This window comes from Balaenoptera ricei, chromosome 1, assembly GCF_028023285.1.
Source record: "Balaenoptera ricei isolate mBalRic1 chromosome 1, mBalRic1.hap2, whole genome shotgun sequence".
NCBI lineage: Eukaryota > Metazoa > Chordata > Mammalia > Artiodactyla > Balaenopteridae > Balaenoptera > Balaenoptera ricei.
The window spans coordinates 147,158,458-147,182,367 of record NC_082639.1 but is presented as its reverse complement, the minus strand read 5'-3'; the positions used below and the strand labels follow the sequence as shown (position 1 = coordinate 147,182,367).

The 23,910-nt window shown below is 34.5% G+C and overlaps 1 protein-coding gene across 4 annotated transcripts in view; it reads left to right on the top strand.

The window, feature by feature from the left end:
* The window catches only part of EDEM3 (ER degradation enhancing alpha-mannosidase like protein 3), an 83,508-nt gene that overhangs the window by 26,540 nt on the left and 33,058 nt on the right, over positions 1 to 23,910 (top strand). For 3 of the 4 annotated variants that reach the window (XM_059937765.1, XM_059937780.1, XM_059937790.1), the window contains 10 exons: positions 179 to 313; positions 2,645 to 2,750; positions 13,038 to 13,135; positions 14,762 to 14,887; positions 15,090 to 15,173; positions 16,573 to 16,656; positions 17,197 to 17,321; positions 21,344 to 21,509; positions 21,756 to 21,910; positions 22,958 to 23,114. In XM_059937765.1, the coding sequence (XP_059793748.1) occupies positions 179 to 313; positions 2,645 to 2,750; positions 13,038 to 13,135; positions 14,762 to 14,887; positions 15,090 to 15,173; positions 16,573 to 16,656; positions 17,197 to 17,321; positions 21,344 to 21,509; positions 21,756 to 21,910; positions 22,958 to 23,114 (1,236 nt within the window). The remainder of the gene's footprint in view (positions 1 to 178; positions 314 to 2,644; positions 2,751 to 13,037; positions 13,136 to 14,761; positions 14,888 to 15,089; positions 15,174 to 16,572; positions 16,657 to 17,196; positions 17,322 to 21,343; positions 21,510 to 21,755; positions 21,911 to 22,957; positions 23,115 to 23,910) is intronic. The other variant, XM_059937770.1, reaches the window with a different exon arrangement.

Sequence of the window (23,910 nt, the reverse complement as noted above, 5' to 3'; positions counted from 1 at the left end):
GTACTTCCCTAGATGTTAATTGGAAAGTCACAGTGATCATCAGATAAAGTTTCAGTGTTTAGTTATTTTATCAGTTATTTTCATGACTTGATTAAAAGTCTTGATTGAAAAATGGTTTCTTATCCAGAAGTCATTATCTCTTGATAATTGCTAATGATAATCTTCTGATTTTATTTAGATTAATTTAAAGTTTGGTATCAGAAAACCGGAAGCTCGGACAGGAACTGAAACAGATACCTGTACAGCTTGTGCAGGTACCTTGATCCTTGAGTTTGCTGCTTTAAGTCGATTCACAGGAGCAACGATATTTGAGGTTTGCTTTTCATAGTCTTTGATTTCCTGGGTATTGGGCATAACTAACTTTATAGCTTTTCTTCATTGATCAAGTATTAAGATAATGAACTGGATGATTTCTGTTATTTCAGTGAACTTTTTGTCTAAATTCCAGCACATAGTTTTTAATTGTGAAAAACATAGACGTTATATTAAGTACAACTTTGCATTTTGTTCATGAACTATAAAGTAAATTTTTAGATTTATTCTTACAAAATGTTTTAGCCATATTACTTATATGAAATTTGATATCACAAATGTCTTACATGAAATACTATCTCTGTGTTTTATTGTTAGACTTCTCGATGGTCTGTTTCATTTCTGAAAACTTTACTAATCTTCTAAAACATAGTGAAATTTTTGCACTTAAGTCTCATTGAGTTTGTTTTTTGCACTTAAGTCTCATCTGTAAGTTTGTTTACTCCAAGGGGAAATATTATTCATCATCCAAAGACTTAATATCCCCCAAATAGTTTGTTGTGGACTAGCTATGTCTTGCACTTTTTATTTTAGCTAATTGTTTAACCATGTCATTGGAGTGCAATAGTAACAGCCAATTTTTCAAACATATAACTTAGAAGAATTTTTTAAAATTCAGCAAATGGTACACATAGAACAATCATAAATAGGGACTATATGCTAGCATTAGAGACCTTGGATCTGAGTGTAAATAAAACAAGTTAAATGGTCTTTGTGTGGTTGTATGTTCAAAGTATCTTAAGGACAAGTTTATCTTGTTTGGTTTAATTTTTGTTCTATAACTTGCTGACTGATATTTTCCCTTCATTTACAAAAACGTCATTTTTGCATACTTTCTAATTTAATTTGGCCTACAGACTCTGAGATACTGATGCATTTACACGTGAGGAAAGTGAGGTTCAAAGATATTTGACTAAAGGGTGAATGAGTGGAACCAGAATTAGAATCCATGCCTTTCTGAATTCAAAGCCCAACCTTTTTTCACTGGGTTATTTTATATTTTAAAACTGTGATTTTTCTTTAACTTCTTGAATGTACAGTGATTTATTATGAGAGAAGCAACCTAATGCAATTGACAGAGACTCAAGCTAATACAGGGCTGGTAAACTACAGTCTGAGGTGAAATCCAGCCACTGCCTGTTTTTGTAAATAAAGTTTTATTGGAACACAGCCATGCTCATTTATTTATTTTTGTCTACAACTGTATTTGTGCTACAGTGGCAGAGTTGAGTAATTGTGACAGTGACCGAATGGCCCATAACGCCTAAAGTATTTACTGTCTGGCCCCTGTCGGAAAAAAGTTTGTTGACTTTTTGGTCTAATATATTGCTATATAAAGAGATCTGAATTCTCATTAGTTGTCTTATAATTCAGTTTTAAACTTCTGTTAAATCTTTGATTTCACTGGGCCTCTTTCTTTAACTATAAGATAGGAATAGGGAAATGTAATCTTTATGAAACTTTCCAGCTCTGAAATTATACCATTAAGTAAAGTTGCAATCTGCTTTGTTTAAAAAATTCAGCATAAATAGTCAAGAATTAAGACTATTTTACACCCTATTCTTCAATCTGCAGAGTGACAAATTGGTTTAATGATTTCTTTTATAGAAGTACTTCTGAAATGCTGAGTAGATTCATGCTCTGACATTAATTTTAACTTAGAAACTCTTTTGTACATGTTCTTTGCTTTTATTTTGTAACATATTTTCATCCAAAGCCAAGAATTTGACCAGAAATAATTTTAATTTAGTGTCTAAGGGACAAAAATAAATGAAAAAAGAAGAGAAAAATGTTATTATAAGGTTATAATTTTGGTATTGTCAAATGAATACTAGTTGATTTACTTACTCTTCACTAACGAAGTTGCTGGCTGTTTAAAATGTAGGATTTGAAATGTCTATTCTGTTTCAAAGATGGCATACCAACTTTGAAATTCTCTTCCAGTTTTGTAAATTAGAGTATCTAAGGAGATTTTCACTTTGCATTTAAAAGATAGAAATTATTTTAATAAGTTAATTTAATTATGCCAGCTCTTTTTACTTGAATAATACATGTGTGTGAATGCAGACCTGTACTACAAGAGTAGATGAACAAGGATGGTCTCAAAGTGAGATCATTGGCACTAAATAGCATCTTTTTAACTAAACTCAATTGGCTGAAAGAGCCAGTATTTTTGACTTGTAAGGAAATTTAATGTATGTTATAAGTGACTATCCTTGGAATTTTACTTAATCCTTAAAATATACTATGGGCCTTTGATTTTTGTTTCTTTGTTTCCTGTTTGCCAAAGATATGCAATTCTTCAAGTATGCTTTTCTTTTTTTTATTATAGGAATATGCAAGAAAAGCTCTTGATTTTCTCTGGGAGAAAAGACAGCGAAGTAGTAATTTAGTGGGCGTGACTATAAATATTCATACTGGAGATTGGGTACGAAAAGGTATGTAAGTTGGGCTTTTCAAATTAAGCCTTGACATCCTCAAAATGGTTGGGAAATAAAGGATTTTTATTTGTTAAAATAGTCTTTACGACAGTATAAAGCATAGTTTCTTACAAGATTGCTAGAATTTTAACCAGTGTAGCCAAATTTTCTTCCTTGGTACCAAATAATAGCATGCTTATTCTAGATGGCTTAGTGTCCTATTTCATGCCTTATAGCATTATAGATGAAACAATAGAGCTAATTTCTTTGAAGATTAGAGGATCAGAATACCTCAGCCATCTCATATCAAGGTGTAATTAAGTGAAAATCTGTATTTAATATTATCACCAACCCTTATGGGTTTTTTTCCTACCTCCAGAAATAGTATATAGCATGGTAGCTAAGAGCATAGACCCTGGATCCATATTGTTGGAATTGAAGCCATGTGATCTTGGGCAAATTATTTAACCTCTGTGTGCCTCTGTATCTTTATCTGTAAAATGAGGATAATAGTACTTACGTGATAGAGTTATTATGATTTTGTTTTTTTTTTTTTATAATCTTTATTGGAGTATAGTTGATTTACAATGTTGTGTTAGTTTCTGTTATACAGTAAAGTGAATCAGTTAGAATTATGATTAAATGAGTTAATGTAAAGAACTTATAACTGCCTGGCATATGCTACACTTACTATGAAGTAAGTGCTCACTAATGTGATGTTAGTTCCTTTGATTAATAATTTCACTCTTGGGAAACTAGCCTGAGGAAACAATATAAAAGGTAGAAAATCATTTGTTCCCAAAGATGTTTATCACATAAAATTATTTGTAGTAGTGGAAAACTTGGAAACAATCTAAGTGATCAACAGTAAAGAATAACATCAGTGTTTGAGAATTATTTCGCATCAGTGTTGAAATAGTAAGTTTTTAAATTGAATTGGATCAGGGGACAAAGCATATAACAATGTTTTATGAACAAACAGGATGTAAGATCACATAAAAAATATTTTATCTTTATAAGACACCCCTATAAAACAGGCATAGACAAATGGAAATATACTAGACTATTCCTAATGAGATTTGATTGTCTAAGTTATACATTTCTCTGTTTTCCTAAAGGCTTATGTTATATATAAAATAAAAAATAACTGCGTATATTTAAATGAATGAAAATGATATAAATATTAATTTGAACATATTAAAATAAGATTATTGCCTCTATTCACTATTGTCTAAAATTTTTCAAAGTGTTATCTAAATGGTCCCTTCCTGAAACTGATCTGAATCCTGGCTTCAGAATTTTTCAATTTCTTTTCTTAATTCTTATTTCACTCTCCTCATTGGCCCATGCATGGCCTATTTTATTTAGTCATTTTTAATAATGTAGTAACCACCCACAGATGGACCATCCATTATAAAAGCAACTAACTTTATAACATACTACTTCTGCATATGGTCCTTGACTCTCCATACCTCTGTAATCTCATACCTCTGTCTCTAACTGAAATAACCATCATTCTGATCTTGTATTGATCATTCCCTTGCTTTCGTTTTTGTACCGTTTTATTGCATCTATATGTATTCCTTAAAAATACATTTTTTGTTTTTAACTTATAAAAGGGCATCATGTCGTATGAGACCTTTTGAGACTTTTCACTTAAAATTATATTGCTAAAATTCTTGCACATTGTTGCATGTAGTTCTTTCTTTTTTGACTGCTGCATAATATTTTATTGTGTGAATAAACCATTATTTATGAGCATTTAGGTTGTTTCTACGATTTTACTCTTGTGAACCCTAGTGCCGTGAATATTTTTGTTTCTTCTGTTATACATGTATAAAAGTTTCTTTTGTCTGTATATCTAGGAGTAGAATTTTTAGGTCATAGGATAAGTTAAAGTTCAACTTCAAGAGATATGTCAAATTGTTTTCTAAAGTTGTTTCACCACTTTACACTTTCACCTGCAACATAAAAGAGATCCTGTGGCTCAGCATCCTCTCCCAACACTTTGCGTTGTCAGACTCAAAGATTTTGCCAATCAAATGGGTGTACAGATGATTTCCCATAGTGGTTAGATTTGTATTTCTTTGATCACCAATGATGTTGAACACTTCTTCGTATTTATTGGCTATATATGTTTCCTTTTTTTTTTTTTTAATGTGGATGTTCTTGTATTTTGTCCATTTTCTATTGGGTTACTTGTGCTTTTAAAAAAATATTATTGATATTATATGATACTTATGATCTATATGATACCTAGCCTTTGAAATTTATTAAGGTTATCTTTTTGCCCTAGAACATGGTCAGCTTTCACTTGTGCTTAAGAAAAAATATATATATTTTCTAATTGTTGGTTATAAAATTCTATATATGTCAGTTTGCTTAGTTAATAATGTTGTGCAGGTCCTTGCTGATTTTCTGTTTGCTTGACATATCAAGAATTAAAGAAGGTGGGTAAAATTTCTGGCAATGACTGTGGACCTATTAGTATCTCCTTGTAGTTGTATTTTTGCTTTATATATTGGGTGCATTCATTTAAAATTGCTGTCTCTTCTTAGTTGAACCTTTCATCATTATGTAGTGACCATCTCTAATAATACTGTGTTAAAGTCTATTTAATATGTTGGTAGTGCAGCTACATTGGCTTTATTTTGCTTAATATTTGCCTGATAAGTCTTTTTCTGTCCTTTTACTTTCAATTTTTGCAGGTGCTCATGCCATAAGTGTACCTTCTGTAAAATTTATAGATTTTACAGATTTACTGACAAAAATCCATTTGTCAGTCTTTGTCTTTTAATTGGTGAATTTAGTCCATTTATGTTTATTGGTATTTTTAATATATTTGGGTTTATATATACTATCTTATTATTTCAGTGTGTCTCACCTTTTCTGTTTCCTTTTAATCCTTTTGTTTTTAATTGAAAGCTATATTTACCTCCTAGTGAGACATGAACTTTAGCATGCTCTCCCATCCTTTTGTTTCCCTCTGTTCCAACCCTCATCCTCTGTTATGTTGATATCATATAGATATTTAGTTCTTTTTGATTATGAATGTTTTCTCTTTTTTCTTTTGGTCTTAGTGCTGCCCCCCTCCCTCTTTCTTTAAAGATAATAAACTTTAACAAGGTATTTTGTCACCTGTACTTTGTATATTTCTTGCAACATCTCTTAGATTTGCCTCTCTTCTTATATAAGTATTTGTCCCAACTGTTTTCAGTAGCTTTTAATAGCTTCTGAGGCCTTACATGTCTAACAATAATTTTATTATGCTTTCATATTTGAGAGACGGTTTGGCTGTAAATAATTTTCTGTTCAAGTTCTTTTCTTTCAAGTCTTTGAAAATATAACTCTATTGTTTTCTTACATCCTGTTAAAAAATCTGTTATTCTGATTTTTATGCCCTTATTTGTGATCTCCTTTTTCTCTGGAAAATTAAGAATATCAATGACAAAGAGAAATTTCTGAAAATGTCACAATAATTTTATGTGTAGAATTTTCTTTATCTCTCCTTTTGGTATTCTATGGGCCCTTTCAATTTAAAATCTGTGTTTTTAATTGCTGAAAGTTGATCTTTTTTAAGAAGTTATTTTATCTCTTTCATTTTTATTTATCTCTTTTTGCAATTCCTTTTATTACGTGCAGTCTTGTAGTTTGCTAATTTGTTCCTCAGCTGTATCCTAGATGCTATGTATCCCGTCTATTATGGAATTTTGTTATATTTTTATTCCATAATTTCTTCTCAATTAAAAATTTATTTTCTTCTCCTTTTGTGTTGCTAATATCTTCCCTATCTCTTTAGTGTGTTTATGAGACTAATTTTAAATTCTTGGTTTGCTTGTTCTAATATTTTCTTCCTCTGATAAACTCCTACTCCAGTACTTTCTTCTTCTTTTTAAAAAGTCATGCATCTTAAATGTTTTTGTCCTATAAGTTCATGTTCACTTGTCACCTACTTTGTGGGGAGGTCAAATTCCAATCCCTGTCAGCCCCAGTTATCTTAGGGATGAATTCTAAGAAGTTTTTAAAAATACCAATGCCTGGACGCCTAGAGATTCTGATTTGATTGGCCTGGAGTGTGTCCTGAGTATAGGGATTTCTAAGATTGTAATTGTAATTATAATTTAGATTGTGATTCACCAGCCTTAAGAGTTTGGAGGGGAAAGGGTGGGGAAGAGAATGTCTAAAATTAGTTCCCACCTCTTTTTGAGTTCAGTTCCTCACACAGGACTTCTGTGGTGCCCTGATTTTATTCCTGAGGCTACCTGGGGCATAGATCTGAGTTGTAGCAGGTATGGGAGGAGACTTTGTATCTTAAGGCAGTGGTAGGAGAGAAGCAAGAGCAAAGCTCCAGCAGTTTTTCTACTGTTTGATCCTTCCATAGCTATGCCTGGCTGCCTTCTGCTCCAGAAAAAAGCCCTCCCCCTCCATCCCCCACCAAGTTCTTACAGTTTTCTTCTTGTTATTTTCTTTCTTTGGTCCTCTATGATGATCTTGGAGGAAAGAGCCAGCAGTTGTGCTAGCTTCAGCAATTAGAACTGTCACCTCCAAACAGCAGCAGTGTTGTTTTCGTATCTATTATAACTGTAAAGATTGATGTCTAAGTGATTAAGGATCCAGTAATTGCATAATAATACCTGCTAGTGCTTCCTCTTTGAAGTTCCTCATTAAGAAAATAAGCTTTAAAAATATTCTTAAAACTAGTATCTCCTGCTTTTATTTATTTATTTATTTTTGGTTTTTTTCATGTAATGTCTGAAACATTTATATTAACATATTTCCATACATATTTCCATACAAATACAAATATAAGATTTTTAGAAATTTCATGTAATGTCTGAAACATTTATATTAACATATTTCCATACAAATAACCCAATGAAACTTTAGTATTAGTTGTTTTGTTTGTTTTTTTATACTGCGGGTTCTTATTAGGCATCAGTTTTATACACATCAGTGTATACATGTCAATCCCAATCGCCCAATTCAGCACACCACCATCCCCACCCCACCGCAGTTTTCCCCTCTTGGTGTCCATATGTCCATTCTCTACATCTGTGTCTCAACTTCTGCCCTGCAAACTGGCTCATCTGTACCATTTTTCTAGGTTCCGCATACATGCATTAATATACGATATTTGTTTTTCTCTTTCTGACTTACTTCACTCTGTATGACAGTCTCTAGATCCATCCACGTCTCAACAAATGACTCAATTTCGTTCCTTTTTATGGCTGAGTAATATTCCATTGTATATATGTACCACAACTTCTTTATCCATTCGTCTGTTGATGGGCATTTAGGTTGCTTCCATGACCTGGCTATTGTAAATAGTGCTGCAATGAACATTGGGGTGCATGTGTCTTTTTGAATTACGGTTTTCTCTGGGTATATGCCCAGTAGTGGGATTGCTGGGTCATATGGTAATTCTATTTTTAGTTTTTTAAGGAACCTCCATATTGTTCTCCATAGTGGCTGTATCAATTTACATTCCCACCAACAGTGCAAGAGGTTTCCCTTTTCACCACACCCTCTCCAGCATTTGTTGTTTGTAGATTTTCTGATGATGCCCATTCTAACAGGAGTGAGGTGATACCTCATTGTAGTTTTGATTTGCATTTCTCTAATAATTAGTGATGTTGAGCATCTTTTCATGTGCTTCGTGACCGTCTGTATGTCTTCTTTGGAGAAATGTCTATTTAGGTCTTCTGCCCATTTTTGGATTGGGGTGTTTGTTTCTTTGATATTGAGCTGAATGAGCTGTTTATATATTTTGGAGATTAATCCTTTGTCCGTTGATTCATTTGCAAATATTTTCTCCCATTCTGAGGGTTGTCTTTTCGTGTTGTTTATGGTTTCCTTTGCTGTGCAAAAGCTTTGAAGTTTCATTAGGTCCCACTTGTTTATTTTTGTTTTTATTTCCATTACTCTAGGAGGTGGATCAAAAAAGATCTTGCTGTGATTTATGTCAAAGAGTGTTCTTCCTATGTTTTCTTCTAAGAGTTTTATAGTGTCCAGTCTTATATTTAGGTCTCTAATCCATTTTGAGTTTATTTTTGTGTATGGTGTTAGGGAGTATTCTAATTTCATTCTTTTACATGTAGCTGTCCAGTTTTCCCAGCACCACTTATTGAAGAGACTGTCTTTTCTCCATTGTATATCTTTGCCTCCTTTGTCATAGATTAGTTGACCATAGGTGCGTGGGTTAATCTCTGGGCTTTCTATCTTGTTCCATTGATCTATGTTTCTGTTTTTGTGCCAGTACCATATTGTCTTGATTACTGTAACTTTGTAGTATAGTCTGAAGTCAGGGAGTCTGATTCCTCCAGCTCCATTTTTTTCCCTCAAGACTGCTTTGGCTATTCGGGGTCTTTTGTGTCTCCATACAAATTTTAAGATGATTTGTTCTAGCTCCGTAAAAAATGCCATTGGTAATTTGATTGGGATTGCATTGAATCCGTAGATTGCTTTGGGTAGTGTACTCATTTTCACAATGTTGATTCTTCCAATCCAAGAACATGGTATATCTCTCCCTCTGTTGGTATCATCTTTAATTTCTTTCTTCAGTGTCTTATAGTTTTCTGTATACAGGTCTTTTGTCTCCCTAGGTAGGTTTATTCCTAGGTATTTTATTCTTTTTGTTGCAATGGTAAATGGGAGTGTTTCCATAATTTCTCTTTCAGATTTTTCATCATTAGTGTATAGGAATGCAAGAGATTTCTGTGCATTAATTTTGTATCCTGCAACTTTACCATATTCATTAATTAGCTCTAGCAGTTTTCTGGTGGCAGTTTTAGGATTCTCTATGTATAGTATCATGTCATCCGCAAACAGTGACAGTTTTACTTCTTCTTTTCCAATTTGTATTCCTTTTATTTCTTTTTCTTCTCTGATTGCCGTGGCTAGGACTTCCAAAACTATGTTGAATAATAGTGGTGAGAGTGGACATCCTTGTCTCATTCCTGATCTTAGAGGAAATGCTTTCAGTTTTTCACCATTGAGAATGATGTTTGCTGTGGGTTTGTCATATATGGCCTTTATTATGTTGAGGTAGGTTCCCTCTATGCCCACTTTCTGGAGAGTTCTTATCATAAATGGGTGTTGAATTTTGTCAAAAGCTTTTTCTGCATCTATTGAGATGATCATATGGTTTTTATTCTTCAATTTGTTAATATGGTGTATCACATTGATTGATTTGCGTATATTGAAGAATCCTTGCATCCCTGGGATAAATCCCACTTGATCGTGGTGTATGATCCTTTTAATGTGTTGTTGGATTCTGTTTGCTAGTATTTTGTTGAGGATTTTTGCATCTATATTCATCAGTGATATTGGTCTGTAATTTTCTTTTTTTGTAGTGTCTTTGTCTGGTTTTGGTATCAGGGTGATGGTGGCCTCATAGAATGAGTTTGGGAGTGTTCCTTCCTCTGCAATTTTTTGGAAGAGTTTGAGAAGGATGGGTGTTAGCTCGTCTCTAAATGTTTGATAGAATTCACCTGTGAAGCCATCTGGTCCTGGACTTTTGTTTGTTGGAAGATTTTTAATCACAGTTTCAATTTCCTTACTTGTGATTGGTCTGTTCATATTTTCTGTTTCTTCCTGGTTCAGTCTTGGAAGGTTATACCTTTCTAAGAATTTGTCCATTTCTTCCAGGTTGTCCATTTTATTGGCATAAAGTTGCTTGTAGTAGTCTCTTAGGATGCTTTGTATTTCTGCGGTGTCTGTTGTAACTTCTCCTTTTTCATTTCTGATTTTATTGATTTGAGTCCTCTCCCTCTTTTTCTTGATGAGTCTGGCTAATGGCTTATCAATTTTGTTTATCTTCTCAAAGAACCAACTTTTAGTTTTATTGATCTTTGCTGTTGTTTTCTTTGTTTCTATTTCATTTATTTCTGCTCTGATCTTTATGATTTCTTTCCTTCTGCTAACTTTGGGTTTTGTTTGTTCTTCTTTCTCTAGTTTCTTTAGGTGTAAGGTTAGATTGTTTACTTGAGACTTTTCTTGTTTCTTTAGGTAGGCTTGTATAGCTATAAACTTCCCTCTTAGAACCGCTTTTGCTGCATCCCATAGGTTTTGGGTCGTCGTGTTTTCATTGTCATTTGTCTCTAGGTATTTTTTGATTTCCTCTTTGATTTCTTCAGTGGTCTCTTGGTTATTTAGTAACGTATTGTTTAGCCTCCATGTGTTTGTCCTTTTTACGTTTTTTTCTCTGTAATTCATTTCTAATCTCATAGCGTTGTGGTCAGAAAAGATGCTTGATATGATTTCAATTTTCTTAAATTTACTGAGGCTTGATTTGTGACCCAAGATGTGATCTATCTTGGAGAATGTTCCGTGCACACTTGAGAAGAACGTGTAATCTGCTGTTTTTGGATGGAATGTCCTATATATATCAATTAAATCTATCTGGTCTATTGTGTCATTTAAAGCTTGTGTTTCCTTATTTATTTTCATTTTGGATGATCTGTCCATTGGTGTAAGTGAGGTGTTAAAGTCCCCCACTATTATTGTGTTACTGTCGATTTCCTCTTTTATAGCTGTTAGCAGTTGCCTTATGTATTGAGGTGCCCCTATGTTGGGTGCATATATATTTATAATTGTTATATCTTCTTCTTGGATTGATCCCTGGATCATTATGTAGTGTCCTTCCTTGTCTCTTGTAACATTCTTTATTTTAAAGTCTATTTTATCTGATATGTGTGTAGCTACTCCAGCTTTCTTTTGATTTCCATTTGCATGGAATATCTTTTTCCATCCCCTCACTTTCAGTCTGTATGTGTCCCTAGGTCTAAAGTGGGTCTCTTGTAGACAGCATATATATGGGTCTTGTTTTTGTATCCATTCAGCCAGTCTATGTCTTTTGGTTGGGGCATTTAATCCATTCACGTTTAAGGTAATTATCGATATGTATGTTCCTATGACCATTTTCTTAATTGTTTTGGGTTTGTTTTTGTAGATCCTCTTCTTCTCTTGTGTTTCCCACTTAGAGAAGTTCGTTTAGCATTTGTTGTAGAGCTGGTTTGGTGGTGCTGAATTCTCTTAGCTTTTGCTTGTCTGTAAAGCTTTTGATTTCTCCATCAAATCTAAATGAGATCCTTGCCGGGTAGAGTAATCTTGGTTGTAGGTTCTTCCCTTTCATCACTTTAAGTATATCATGCCACTCCCTTCTGGCTTGCAGAGTTTCTGCTGAGAAATCAGCTGTTAACCTTCTGGGAGTTCCCTTGTATGTTATTTGTCGTTTTTCCCTTGCTGCTTTCAATAATTTTTCTTTGTCTTTAATTTTTGCCAATTTGATTACTATGTGTCTCGGCGTGTTTCTCCTTGGGTTTATTCTGTATGGGACTCTCTGCGCTTCCTGGACTTGGGTGGCTATTTCCTTTCCCATGTTAGGGAAGTTTTCGACTATAATCTCTTCAAATATTTTCTCTGGTCCTTTCTCTCTCTCTTCTCCTTCTGGGACCCCTATAATGCGAATGTTGTTGCGTTTAATGTTGTCCCAGAGGTCTCTTAGGCTGTCTTCATTTCTTTTCATTCTTTTTTCTTTAGTCTGTTCCGCAGCAGTGAATTCCATCATTCTGTCTTCCAGGTCACTCATCCGTTCTTCTGCCTCAGTTATTCTGCTATTGATTCCTTCTAGTGTAGTTTTCATTTCAGTTATTGTATTGGTCATCTCTGTTTGTTTGTTCTTTAATTCTTCTAGGTCTTTGTTAATCATTTCTTGCATCTTCTCAATCTTTGCCTCCATTCTTATTCCAAGGTCCTGGATCATCTTCACTATCATTATTCTGAATTCTTTTTCTGGAAGGTTGCCTATCTCCACTTCATTTAGTTGTTTTTCTGGGGTTTTTTCTTGTTCCTTCATCTGGTACATAGCCCTCTGCCTTTTCATCTTCTCTATCTTTCTGTTACTGTGGTTTTTGGTCCACAGGCTGCAGGATTATAGTTTTTCTTGCTTCTGTTGTCTGCCCTCTGGTGGTTGCGGCTATCTAAGAGGCTTGATGGGAGGCTCTGGTGGTGGGTAGAGCTGACTGTTGCTGTCTCTCCTGCTTTTAAATAAGACTTTAAAATAAGACTTCTGTAGCCAATTTTACAAAGCAAGATTTTTTTTTAACATACAATCTATTATCAACAAAGGAACTATTATTCATATAGTAAGGTTAATATTTCTGTAAATGTGTAATTTTTACTTTCAACAATTTCGTGTTTAGACTAATGTTTCATTCTTCGTGTACTAGTACCTTTACTGTATTCTATGAAGAATTTTTAAGACTTGTTTAATAAAAAAATCACATTTATATGTATTTTCCATAGACAGTGGAGTTGGAGCAGGGATTGATTCATATTATGAATATCTGTTGAAAGCCTATGTCTTGCTTGGAGATGACAGCTTTCTGGAAAGATTTAATACAGTAAGTTGTTCCAATTTTGTATTAAGTTTAGAGCCAATTTAATTTGCCAGATTTTGATAGAAACTCAATCATCTAGGTGACATTCTGAAAAATTATTTTTAAATGTGTAGTAGTTTTTTGGTCAGTATTCCCTGATGATGTTGGACAGGGACAGGGTAAACACTACATACATTTCAAAAACTAGTTTACAAAGTAGTTTTATTTTCATCTATCGTCAGAAGTTTTCAGGATTTTCCAGTGAGTAATAAAATATGTAGATTTGAGTTTTACCTAATCTTTTATACAAGGAAGAGAATTTATTGAAATCCAAAGCTTTCTCCTTTGGATTCTAATTCTTTTTAGAATAGTTTGGAAGTTTGGCCTAGTCCTTGACCACACCAAGTGTGCAGGGCTTTGGAGACTTGAACAAACCAGTGAGTATTCATTTCAAAAGCAGGTCTGTAAGTCTTAAGTGTGGATCAGACTCACAGGCATGTTTTTAGGGGAGAAGGGAGAGATTATTGAACCCTATTGGATCGCCTTTGTCTGTAATTAAAGCAAATTGAAATTAACTATAGTAAACTCATCAGCTGTGTCAGTACATTCTTTTCAAAATAATTTACCATTTCTTTGCCCACCCGTGAGTTCACCCACATTATTGTGAGATAGTACAATATAGTGGTTAAAAGTATCCGAGTTCTCCTGTGTGGGTTTAAATCCTGGTTGTGCCACTGGTTTTGTGGCTTTGGGCAAGTAACTTAGCTATTTTCCTCTATTCCTTATCTGCAGAATGGGAATGCTAGTACTATTTATTGGGAGGATTAAATGAGCTAATGCATATGAAGTGATTAGAACAGTGCTTTAAGATCTATCAGGTACTCAGTAATAGTTAATAAATAATAGATGAGTTAGGGAAAGAACCTAGTAAAAGTCCTAATAAGTCATCACTGAATACTTTTAGAAACACTATTACATATATCATTTAATATATCATTTATTAGATTATAACAAGACTTTCTTGAGGTGCATGAGGACAGATTTTTTTTTTATTGGTTTGTTATCATTCATTGACTCTGACAGCTCAACCTGTTGTTGTCAAGGCTGAGAAATATCTAGGAGAAGATAAAAGAAGGGGAAAAGAGTTTTTAAGACCATAAAAGGCAGAGGCAGTGGACCGTAAGAGTGGCAACAGTGATGAGATGCATTAGTTTATAGGTAGACGAGCACCAGAATGTTACGTTAGCTGCCTACGGAGCAAACTTCCTAGACAAAGGAGAAAATGAAACTAATTCTGTGATATAGAAGCCTGTAACTATATTTCAAGGGGACGTAAGAGCATCCTTGGGCCACAATCCTGCAGGATAGTGATGTTTAGGTCTATACCCTACAGAAGGTCCCATTTTATCTATAGTTTTTAATATTCTGCATCAGAGTTTAAGAACATAGGGGAGTATATATAGTATATTTTACAAAGATTTCCATCTAAAGGAATTTAACTATTTCCATAGTTAATTAACAGTTACTTAGTAAATTTATTCATATGTAAATTCGGGTTTCATTTCTTCACATATTTAATGATATGCTGTGTTTAGAATAGTACAGCTTTTTTCATCTACTTTCATGAACATATATTGTGATCTTTTTTAGCACTATGATGCCATAATGAGGTACATAAGCCAGCCACCTCTTCTACTTGATGTGCATATCCACAAGCCAATGCTGAATGCTCGGACTTGGATGGATGCTTTGCTTGCCTTTTTTCCAGGTTTGCAGGTAAAAAAACCTCTTTTAATTCTCTTAATATTAAAGTAAAATGATTATAATTAAGTGCATTTGTGATCTCTAAAATTGAATTACCAAAACAGAGTCACACTTCAAAATTGTATTAATCTACATTTTTCTGTTTATATAATGATTATAGATAAAGTCAACTCATATTTTACTGGATAATTTTGTTGTTATTGTTGGTTTCTAGGTCTTAAAGGGGGATATTAGACCTGCTATTGAAACTCATGAAATGTTATATCAGGTGATTAAAAAACACAATTTTCTACCAGAGGTAAGCAAATCATCTTTGGAATTCTAATTTACATATACTATAGATTGCTAATTTAAAGGTAGAAAATGCCATCTTTAAGGTTGGTTGGTTCTTTTTCATTTTTCCTGGTTAAATAGTTTATTTAATTAATATATTTTTGGTTTTCACAGTATTGTATATGTTTTTCCTTTTCCTCGTGTATTAAGAGAAGTCTAGTTTAGGATAATACTGATAGTTTACTAATTTAATATTAAAAAAAAATCCCAAATTGGTATTTCTCAACCTTTTCTAATCCATGGCATTGCACAGTGTCTCATTCTAACTTCTACGTGTACCCACCAGCTAGGGAGACTTTTGTACTTTTTATTTGCTAAGGCTTATTTTATGAAAACAATATACATTGAACATAATCTTGCTGATCACACATGCTCCCTGGAAGTTTGGAAATGTTAGCTCTTCTTCACGCTGCTTAAGAATTATTCTCCCTGGTTTTTATATGTTAGTAATAAGTATTCTTGCTAACTTGATACCATAAGATTTTAATAGCATACCTTTTGGCTTTCCAGAAATGTACCATTAAAAATTTCCAAATTTTGTATGGCCTTGTTCTATCCCTACTTATTGACTACCCTCTGTGAGATATCTAAGCATCTCACCAATTTAGAAGGCTTCCTAAAGTGTTTGTTTCAAGTCACAGAGGATTTGAGACTCATAAAAAAGAGAGCAGGGCTTCCCTGGTGGCGCAGTGGTTGAGAATCTGCCTGCCAATGCAGGGGACACGGGCTCAAGCCCTGGTCTGGGAAGATCCCACATGCCGTGGAGCAACTAGGCCCGTGAGCCACAACTACTGAGCCTGCGCGTCTGGAGCCTGTGCTCCGCAACAAGAGAGGCCACGATAGTGAGAGGCCCGCGCACCGCGATGAAGAGTGGCCCCCGCTTGCCACAACTAGAGAAAGCCCTCGCACAGAAATGAAGACCCAACACAGCCAAAAATAAATAAATAAATTAATTAATTTAAAAAAAAAAAAGAGAGTATATGCTAAAATAGAAATAGGAGAGTGAGAGACTTAATAATTAAGAGGAAAAAGTGGAGATAAGGAAAAAGAAGAGAACACAATTATGCAGACAGTGAGGACCTGTGTAGTGGCATTACTGAGGTCATAGTTTTTCCTAAGCTTCCTAATAGCCAAAGTGATCATTTAAAAAAGCAATTCCATTTAATTGGTAAAAATAACAGCCTTCACAAAAATGAATTGTGATTTTAAGCAGTGAAAATTTTCATTTTATAGATGAAAATTGTTATCAATATTTTAACTATTTTTTCTTGTTTGTGATCTAATTTATATACTACTATATATTCTAGAACTACTTATTTTTTTAAATCACATTTTTATGCCTATTTGTGTGTTGTTTTGTCTAGGCATTTACCACAGATTTCAGGGTGCATTGGGCTCAACATCCTTTAAGGCCAGAATTTGCAGAAAGTACCTACTTCTTGTATAAAGTAAGCTAATTTAACTCTCTTTTTGCTATTTAGCTCCTATTCTCTGTTGGATAACTCAATATCTTATAGTAATAGTATCGGCTTTTCAAAGTTCTTGTTTAATGTTATAATGGTTGGATATATCATGGTTCTTATTCACCTAGTTCGTAGAGTTATTGAAAGATGCAAGAATTGACATCTAAGTTTTATGCCTTTTCAAAATATTTACAAAGCATTTCTTTAAAGAGAAATTTTATATTCTAGAGCTGCTTTCTAAAGCATGTCTCTTGCCTTCTTTTAATCAGGCAACCTTTCTGGGCCTTAGAAATTTCATCCAAAGCCTAAGATGTACAGTTGTGCAGCTTTCCAGTTGTGTATTTAAGAAATTCATAAAGCAGATCCATGGCTTACTTTCAGAACTAGGTTCTATGTAACATGTGTTCCAGTGCCTGATATAATGCCTGGCACCTAGTAGGTACTCAGTAAATATTTGATAAATAAATGGTTATATGGTACTATGTAAGCTATGTATATGTATACATATGTTCTCCTTTTTAATAGGCTACAGGAGATCCTTACTACCTTGAAGTAGGGAAAACACTTATTGAAAATTTAAATAAATATGCTAGAGTGCCTTGCGGATTTGCTGCCATGAAGGATGTTCGTACTGGAAGTCATGAGGACAGGTAAAACAATTCCAACCTCCCCTTTCCTCAGGGTAACTCTGAAACAACACAAAATATTATTAGTCAGATTTCAGATCAGCTTAATGCTTTTACAAAGGGTATTTGAAGATGCAAACCTTAGTTCATTGTGCTTATTTTTTAAACTCTCTTGAATAGGCTTATTTTAAATTGTTTGAAAAGTCTGTGTTTTTACCATAGTTCCTGGCATATAGTTGGTGCTCAAATGATTTTTAAATAGATGAATAAATGATTGTTAAACATCAGAACCTTGGTCTTTGGAGTATTAGGAAAGTTGGGGTTTTCTTCTTTGTTAATAGTTTTTTATATTATGTAAAATGTTAGAAATTATCAAGATGATGACTAATGATCTGGATTATGATTCCTGTTCAGTCAAGAATTCCTCAAAAGCAATATCGTGGTTAATGTGTATATTCTTATTCTGTTGCTGACTTGGAGAGCTGGGGAGGACCACTGGCAGTTTCTATTTCATTGGATGCTGGATAGATGTAGTTGACATGGAGTATTCAAGATATGAAAAGCACCCTTTGGTTAATATGATATTCACTAACATTCCAGTTATTCTGAGATCATTTGATTCTGTTATTTTAACTGTCCAGAACATAGCAACACATTTCTAAATGAACACTAAAGTTTGTTTGTGCATTTGGTTAGCAAGGGTTCATTCCACAGATATTTACTGAGGTGTCTTATGTGCCAGAGTTATGCTAGGTTTTGAAGATTAAAGATAAAAAGACATGTCTTTTCTATCATTGAGTCACTGGGGCAGGCAGGTAAACAGGCTTTAAAGCATTGTATATGTGCTATGAAACATACTAAAGGGATGTGAAATGCAGATTGGGATATGACAGTCACTTGAGCGTCCTGTGTCCTGAAGAATCAGGACTAGAAAACTAGAAAAAGGAAAGTAGTAAAAGGAGTTTCCGGCAGAGGAACTAGGGACAGGTGCAATACAACACTCATTATCTACTCGCAGAATTGACCCTCAGTCCTCCTCTCGGAGCATTTAGATATTAGTTAATTAGGCTTGGGACCTCCTTCCCTGACCACAGCTGATAAGAAATGGATAGGTTTCTGGAAGCAGACACACAGAAAACAGCAAGAAATGAAAGCAGATAGCGTTTGTATTTATCTGTAACATTTATTGGCTGCTTCCTACATTTCAGGAACTCTTCTAATTAAGCACTTTCTATGTTTAATTCATTTGATCCTTTACAGCCACCCTCTGAAGTATAATTTCTATTATGATCTTCATTTTATAGATGAAGAAACCAAGGCACAGGGAGATGGGGAGCTTGCCTGAGGTCACACAGTTAGTAAGGTTAATTCTAATCAAGGCAGATAGGCTTTTGACTATATGCTCTACTGGCAGCTCATTCAAGGAACAGTAATTAATCACCTGCTGTGCGCCAGACGCTGCACTTGGGTAAGAGGATGAAAAGATAAATTAGAATCAGTCCCTGCCGGCCTGTGACTTATGGTCAGTGAAGAAGATAGGTATGTAAAGAAGTAATCACAGCCACGTGATGAGCTGAGCGCTAGAGCAGAAGGAAACGTAGCAGGTGGAGCAATTACAGAGGAAGACATGATTTGCTCTGTTCAGAGAGTTCCGTGTTTCTAAAGTCAGCGTCCTTCCTCTTCCTCCTGCTGAGTGTCCCTCCCGCGGCGCTGTTTCTGCATCTCTGGCGGCCGCCTGTGCCGCATCTGGTTGCGCAGTCCAGTGTGCAGAGTGCCCCTTAAAGCATCACGTCCAGAGTTGACGAGGCCCAAGGTGCGCTTGGTGCAGAAGCGCTGTTGCTGTCTGGGTCCAGGCGCAAGACGGGTCATCTTCTGAGGGGCTGGTGGGCTCACACCCTCTCTCCACTTGAGGATCACCGCTTGGTCTGCTCACTGTTCCTCGTGGTAGTGTTGCGTCTCTCGCATGCATTTGGCCCAGCAAAAGGTTGAGAACTCCTAATCCTTGTCCTACCACGTTCTTGGATGTGCTTTAGCAGCTTTATTACGTTTCACAGACAGTGGACTTGTGGCCAGTTGACCTCAGATACTTGACAATGACTTGCTGACAAATGGGTGTTCTCTACCCTGCTCTTCAGAAACTGATTTGATTTTTAAAAGTGCAAACTTAGAACTTGATACTCATCCCAGCAAGATTTCATTTTGTTGGGTTTTTTTGTGTGTGTGTGTGCGTTTCTAGACGAAAAAGAAGGCTTAAATCTCATCTCAGTCATCTAATGTATTAGCTGAATTACTGTTTTCAGGGATCTGGGGTTTAGATAATTATGCCTTAAAATCTTCCATGTCCTGCTCTTTGCATTTGGTTGCTTGTTCCCCTGCGGAGCTACCGGTGCTGTAGTCTGGCTCACCAGTGTCTCCATTCCCTGGCCCCCCACACACAGGTTTCAAAAAAGAAATATCTATATTTTTCTTATAATAAGTGATCAGTTAAAGAATTTAAATGGCAAAAAGAATACGAAAATCTTCCCTACAATACTTTCCCCACTTGCCATCCTAAGATCATCACTGTTGGCAGTTTTAGAAACAGTCTTCCAGACATTTTTAATGCCTTTGTGTTTGCATTTGTGTACATATTTATGGTTTTCAAGTGCAAAATAGATTATGTGATACGATACCCAAACTTGCTAACTTTACCCAACTCATACTGCAGTGATCTTACCACGTCTCTAGTCTTTTCTAAGCATTTACAAATCATCTGTTTCGTAATCACTTGTGGAATTTGCCAAAAATCAAAATCTTGCACATCAGTTTACAGTTCTTAAGCTAGCATATGCTTATGGTAATAACTGTCAGTCCTCCAGAAAAAGTTAAATTACCATAAGTGTATTGCAGATTGACAGGGAAGTATTTTATCTGTTATAAAATGATTAACATCCAAAATGTTCAAAGAAGTTTTGAAACATTACAGTTGTTGTTCCAAAATAAAACATCATTTATGTCTGGGAAAAATAATGATAGCTCTGTTTTTGAGCTCATACGCATGCCGGGTGCTATGCTAAATAGTTGACATTATAGTATGACATTTAGTCTTTGCACCACTGTTAGGCATGTACTGTTATTATGTCCTTTCAGGATAAACTGAAGCTCACAGTCCTTATATAATATCCCCTTGGGCACGTAGCTCGCCATCACAAGTTCTTTTCTATTTCCAAAGCCCCAGCTCTTTACCGCTATGTCCAACTGCCTCTCCAGTTCATTCTTTAGTAATGCTGTTTAAACTTGCATTCGCAAACATTTATTGAGTGCCTGCTGTGTGCCAGGAATTGTGCTTGGCCAGTTACGAAACTGTGCAGCCTGTCTAGTAACTGCTAAAAGCTAGGATGCTTCGGGAAGTAGCACATATAATTAAATTCCTTGTTATTGTAACTCCATCTAACGACTGTGCTCTTTTCCTACCACTTTTTATAAAAGCTTTCCTTTAAAATGTTTGTTAAAACGTTATAACATTAAATCATTTGTAAAGTCACACTTGGTAGGTATTTAAATGTTTACAAAGTTATCATAGTCCATGTGATTTTGTGTTGTGCTTTTTTCATGTAACTTTTTGTAAATGATTACTTTTAAAGCCTTCTTGGTTATCACTTAAATGGCTGCATCAAAATTGTATTACTTTATCCAGTTCAATTAATATTAGTTGAAGATTCTTATATGGTCCTCAGTAGTAAAGGTCATCTGCATTACCTCCCTGTTGTTGGTTCCCTGTAGAAGAAATGGAAAACTCTCCCTCAGAAGGCCCATAGAAAAACCTTGTCTGCAGTATTGACAAGATTTAGTGTACCTGTGTGATAGGCAGCCCTTCTGGTCTTTTTCATTTCCTTGGAATATGCTTGGAGTCAAGGCTATTACACCAGAGGATAGATACATTCTATAGTTCTTTGGATGTCTGTACTGGTGTAGACAGGTTTATTGACCTTGATTCTGTGGCTTTCAGATAGTTGGCATTTGGATATTTTTATGTTCTTAGATTTATTTGTATCCTTTTATTTTAGAATGGATTCCTTCTTCTTGGCCGAAATGTTTAAATATCTTTACCTGTTATTTGCGGATAAAGAAGACGTTATTTTTGACATAGAAGATTACATTTTTACAACAGAAGCTCATCTGTTACCTCTTTGGCTCTCTACTACAAATCAAAGACTCTCTAAGAAGAACACAGTAGGTTATGTTTTTGAACTAAATGTCTTACTCCCTTTTTTACTCCTATGTGTTTGTTTTGTTTTTCCAAGTAAAAAGTAATCCATGACTAGAATTCTATAAATATAGTGTGGTAGGAGAAGTACCCTTGATGTTTTCTTTTATTACATCCTGTGTATACTTACATTTCACTTAAATGTTTCCTTTGAACAAACTATAAAGTAAAATAATTATTTTTATTTACATAACATTCTTTTATATTTTTAGACTTCAGAATATACGGAACTGGATGACAGTAATTTTGATTGGACTTGTCCAAACACTCAGATTCTCTTCCCTAATGACCCACTGTATGCTCAGAGCATCCGTGAACCCTTGAAAAATGTGGTGGACAAGAGCTGTCCTCGAGGCATCATCAGAGTGTAAGATGTCTTATTTTATATTTGTTAATATCAAAATGAATTCTTAGTAAATGACAGAGAATGTAAGGAACATATAACAGCCAAGAAGACATTCATTTAGATCAAAAATATTGAGTATGTACTTATCACTGATTAAAATTAAAAATTGGTGAGTAAAGTTAGATAGCAAAGTTTATTCTGCAGTAATGTCTTTTTATTATTATGGAAATTTTCTGTGTATCTTTTGTTTAATGAACCAAGTAATAATGGCAGCGTATGATAGTTTGTAACTTCCACAGCACATTTTTTTTTTTAAACATCTTTATTGGAGTATAATTGCTTTACAATGGTGTGTTAGTTTCTGCTTTATAACAGAGTGAATCAGCTATACATATACGTATGTTCCCATATCTCCTCCCTCTTGCATCTCCCTCCCATCCTCCCTATCCCACCCCTCTAGATCCAGAGCACATTTTTACACAACAGTTTCATCAAATATTTCCACGTTTTGTATATGTAGAAAATATTTTTCCTTTTATCTGTAGTTTCTGTATAGGAAAAATAACAGTGTTTTGATTTGATTTTTTTGATGAGGCACTTATTCTTGGTTGTTGAATAAAACTTTTTGCTTTAATGAGTGCATTTTCTTCCAAATAGTTACATTAGAAAAACCATTACTAGGAAATTTTAAAAAATTATTTTTCTTAAGTGAATGTTATTGTTCACTGATATAAGTATTGTTTTGCTTTTAAAATATTGAGAGAAACATCTGTTTTTTGAGGGAGAAATAAATAATAATAAATCTCTAAGCCAACCTATTGTGTACCTTCAAATAATTGTAATGCTGTTGATTAATACTGCCTTATAGATAATATACAAGCTTCTGTAACTGTAAAATATATTTGAAAGCTATACCACTTATTAAAAACCTAAGTTATATGTAGGTAAGTAACTCTTTCTAGTTATTCCATTTTTCACTGGTTTAAAACTAGAATTTGTTTGCCTTATGCTTTTTTTCCCAATTCTGACTTGTGGGTTTTTTTAAGCCTTGCCTATAATTCCTTTTAGCAGAGAGGAGAGTTTCAGGAGTGGAGCTAAACCCCCTCTGAGAGCCAGAGATTTCATGGCCACTAACCCTGAGCATTTAGAAATCTTGAAGAAGATGGGGGTGAGTTTGATTCACCTCAAAGATGGAAGAGTCCAGTTGGTTCAACATGCAATCCAAGTAAGACATTGCTGTACTAATTAGCTACCATCTCTGTCCTCTTTGGTCTCAGTAGCTTTAATAAGATAATGACATTTGGCTTTTTAAAAACCTTCAGTGTGTGGTTTAAAGTCAGAGTATCAGAATTTTAGGACTTGGAAGTATTTTGGAAAGCCATCTGATTCAACCCCTTTGTAGTATAAATCAATCAAGTCACAAATAGGTTGAGTAATTTGCTTATGTTAATATGGTCAAATATAGGACTCAGATCTAAGTTTTCTATTTCTCAGAATCTAAGAATTTCTATTTCTTGTCTTTCCACTGTTTTATTTAGAACATAATCTTAAAAGCTAATAATTCATTTTAATATTTATATCTCTATTTTACACTATTTTAGTTTCCAAAGAGCTGAATTTAAATACTTTATTCATTATAGAAATCAAAATTTGCATTTATTTATCTATGCCTAGGGAACATAACATACCTCTTGGAGAAATTTTTATTGATTTTTGCTTTAAAAGCTTTCATAACCCGAGGCCTTTAAATTATCCACCTTATGACTGCATTAATTCTGAGAAAACTACAGTTTGAGAAATAATTTCAACCTAGTAGAACCATATTCAGATACCCCGTAATCTCGGATTCAGCCTTCCCACCACCTTGCCTTCCCCTCACCTTGCCTTCCCCTCAGGTTTCGGTCTCATCCCTATTCTTGCCACATCATCCCTCCTTCCCTAACGAGACTTCTGTCTGCTTGCTTACGTTTCACTCATCCTCACTCCCCAGCGGTGGGAATGACATCTCTGATGACATTGCT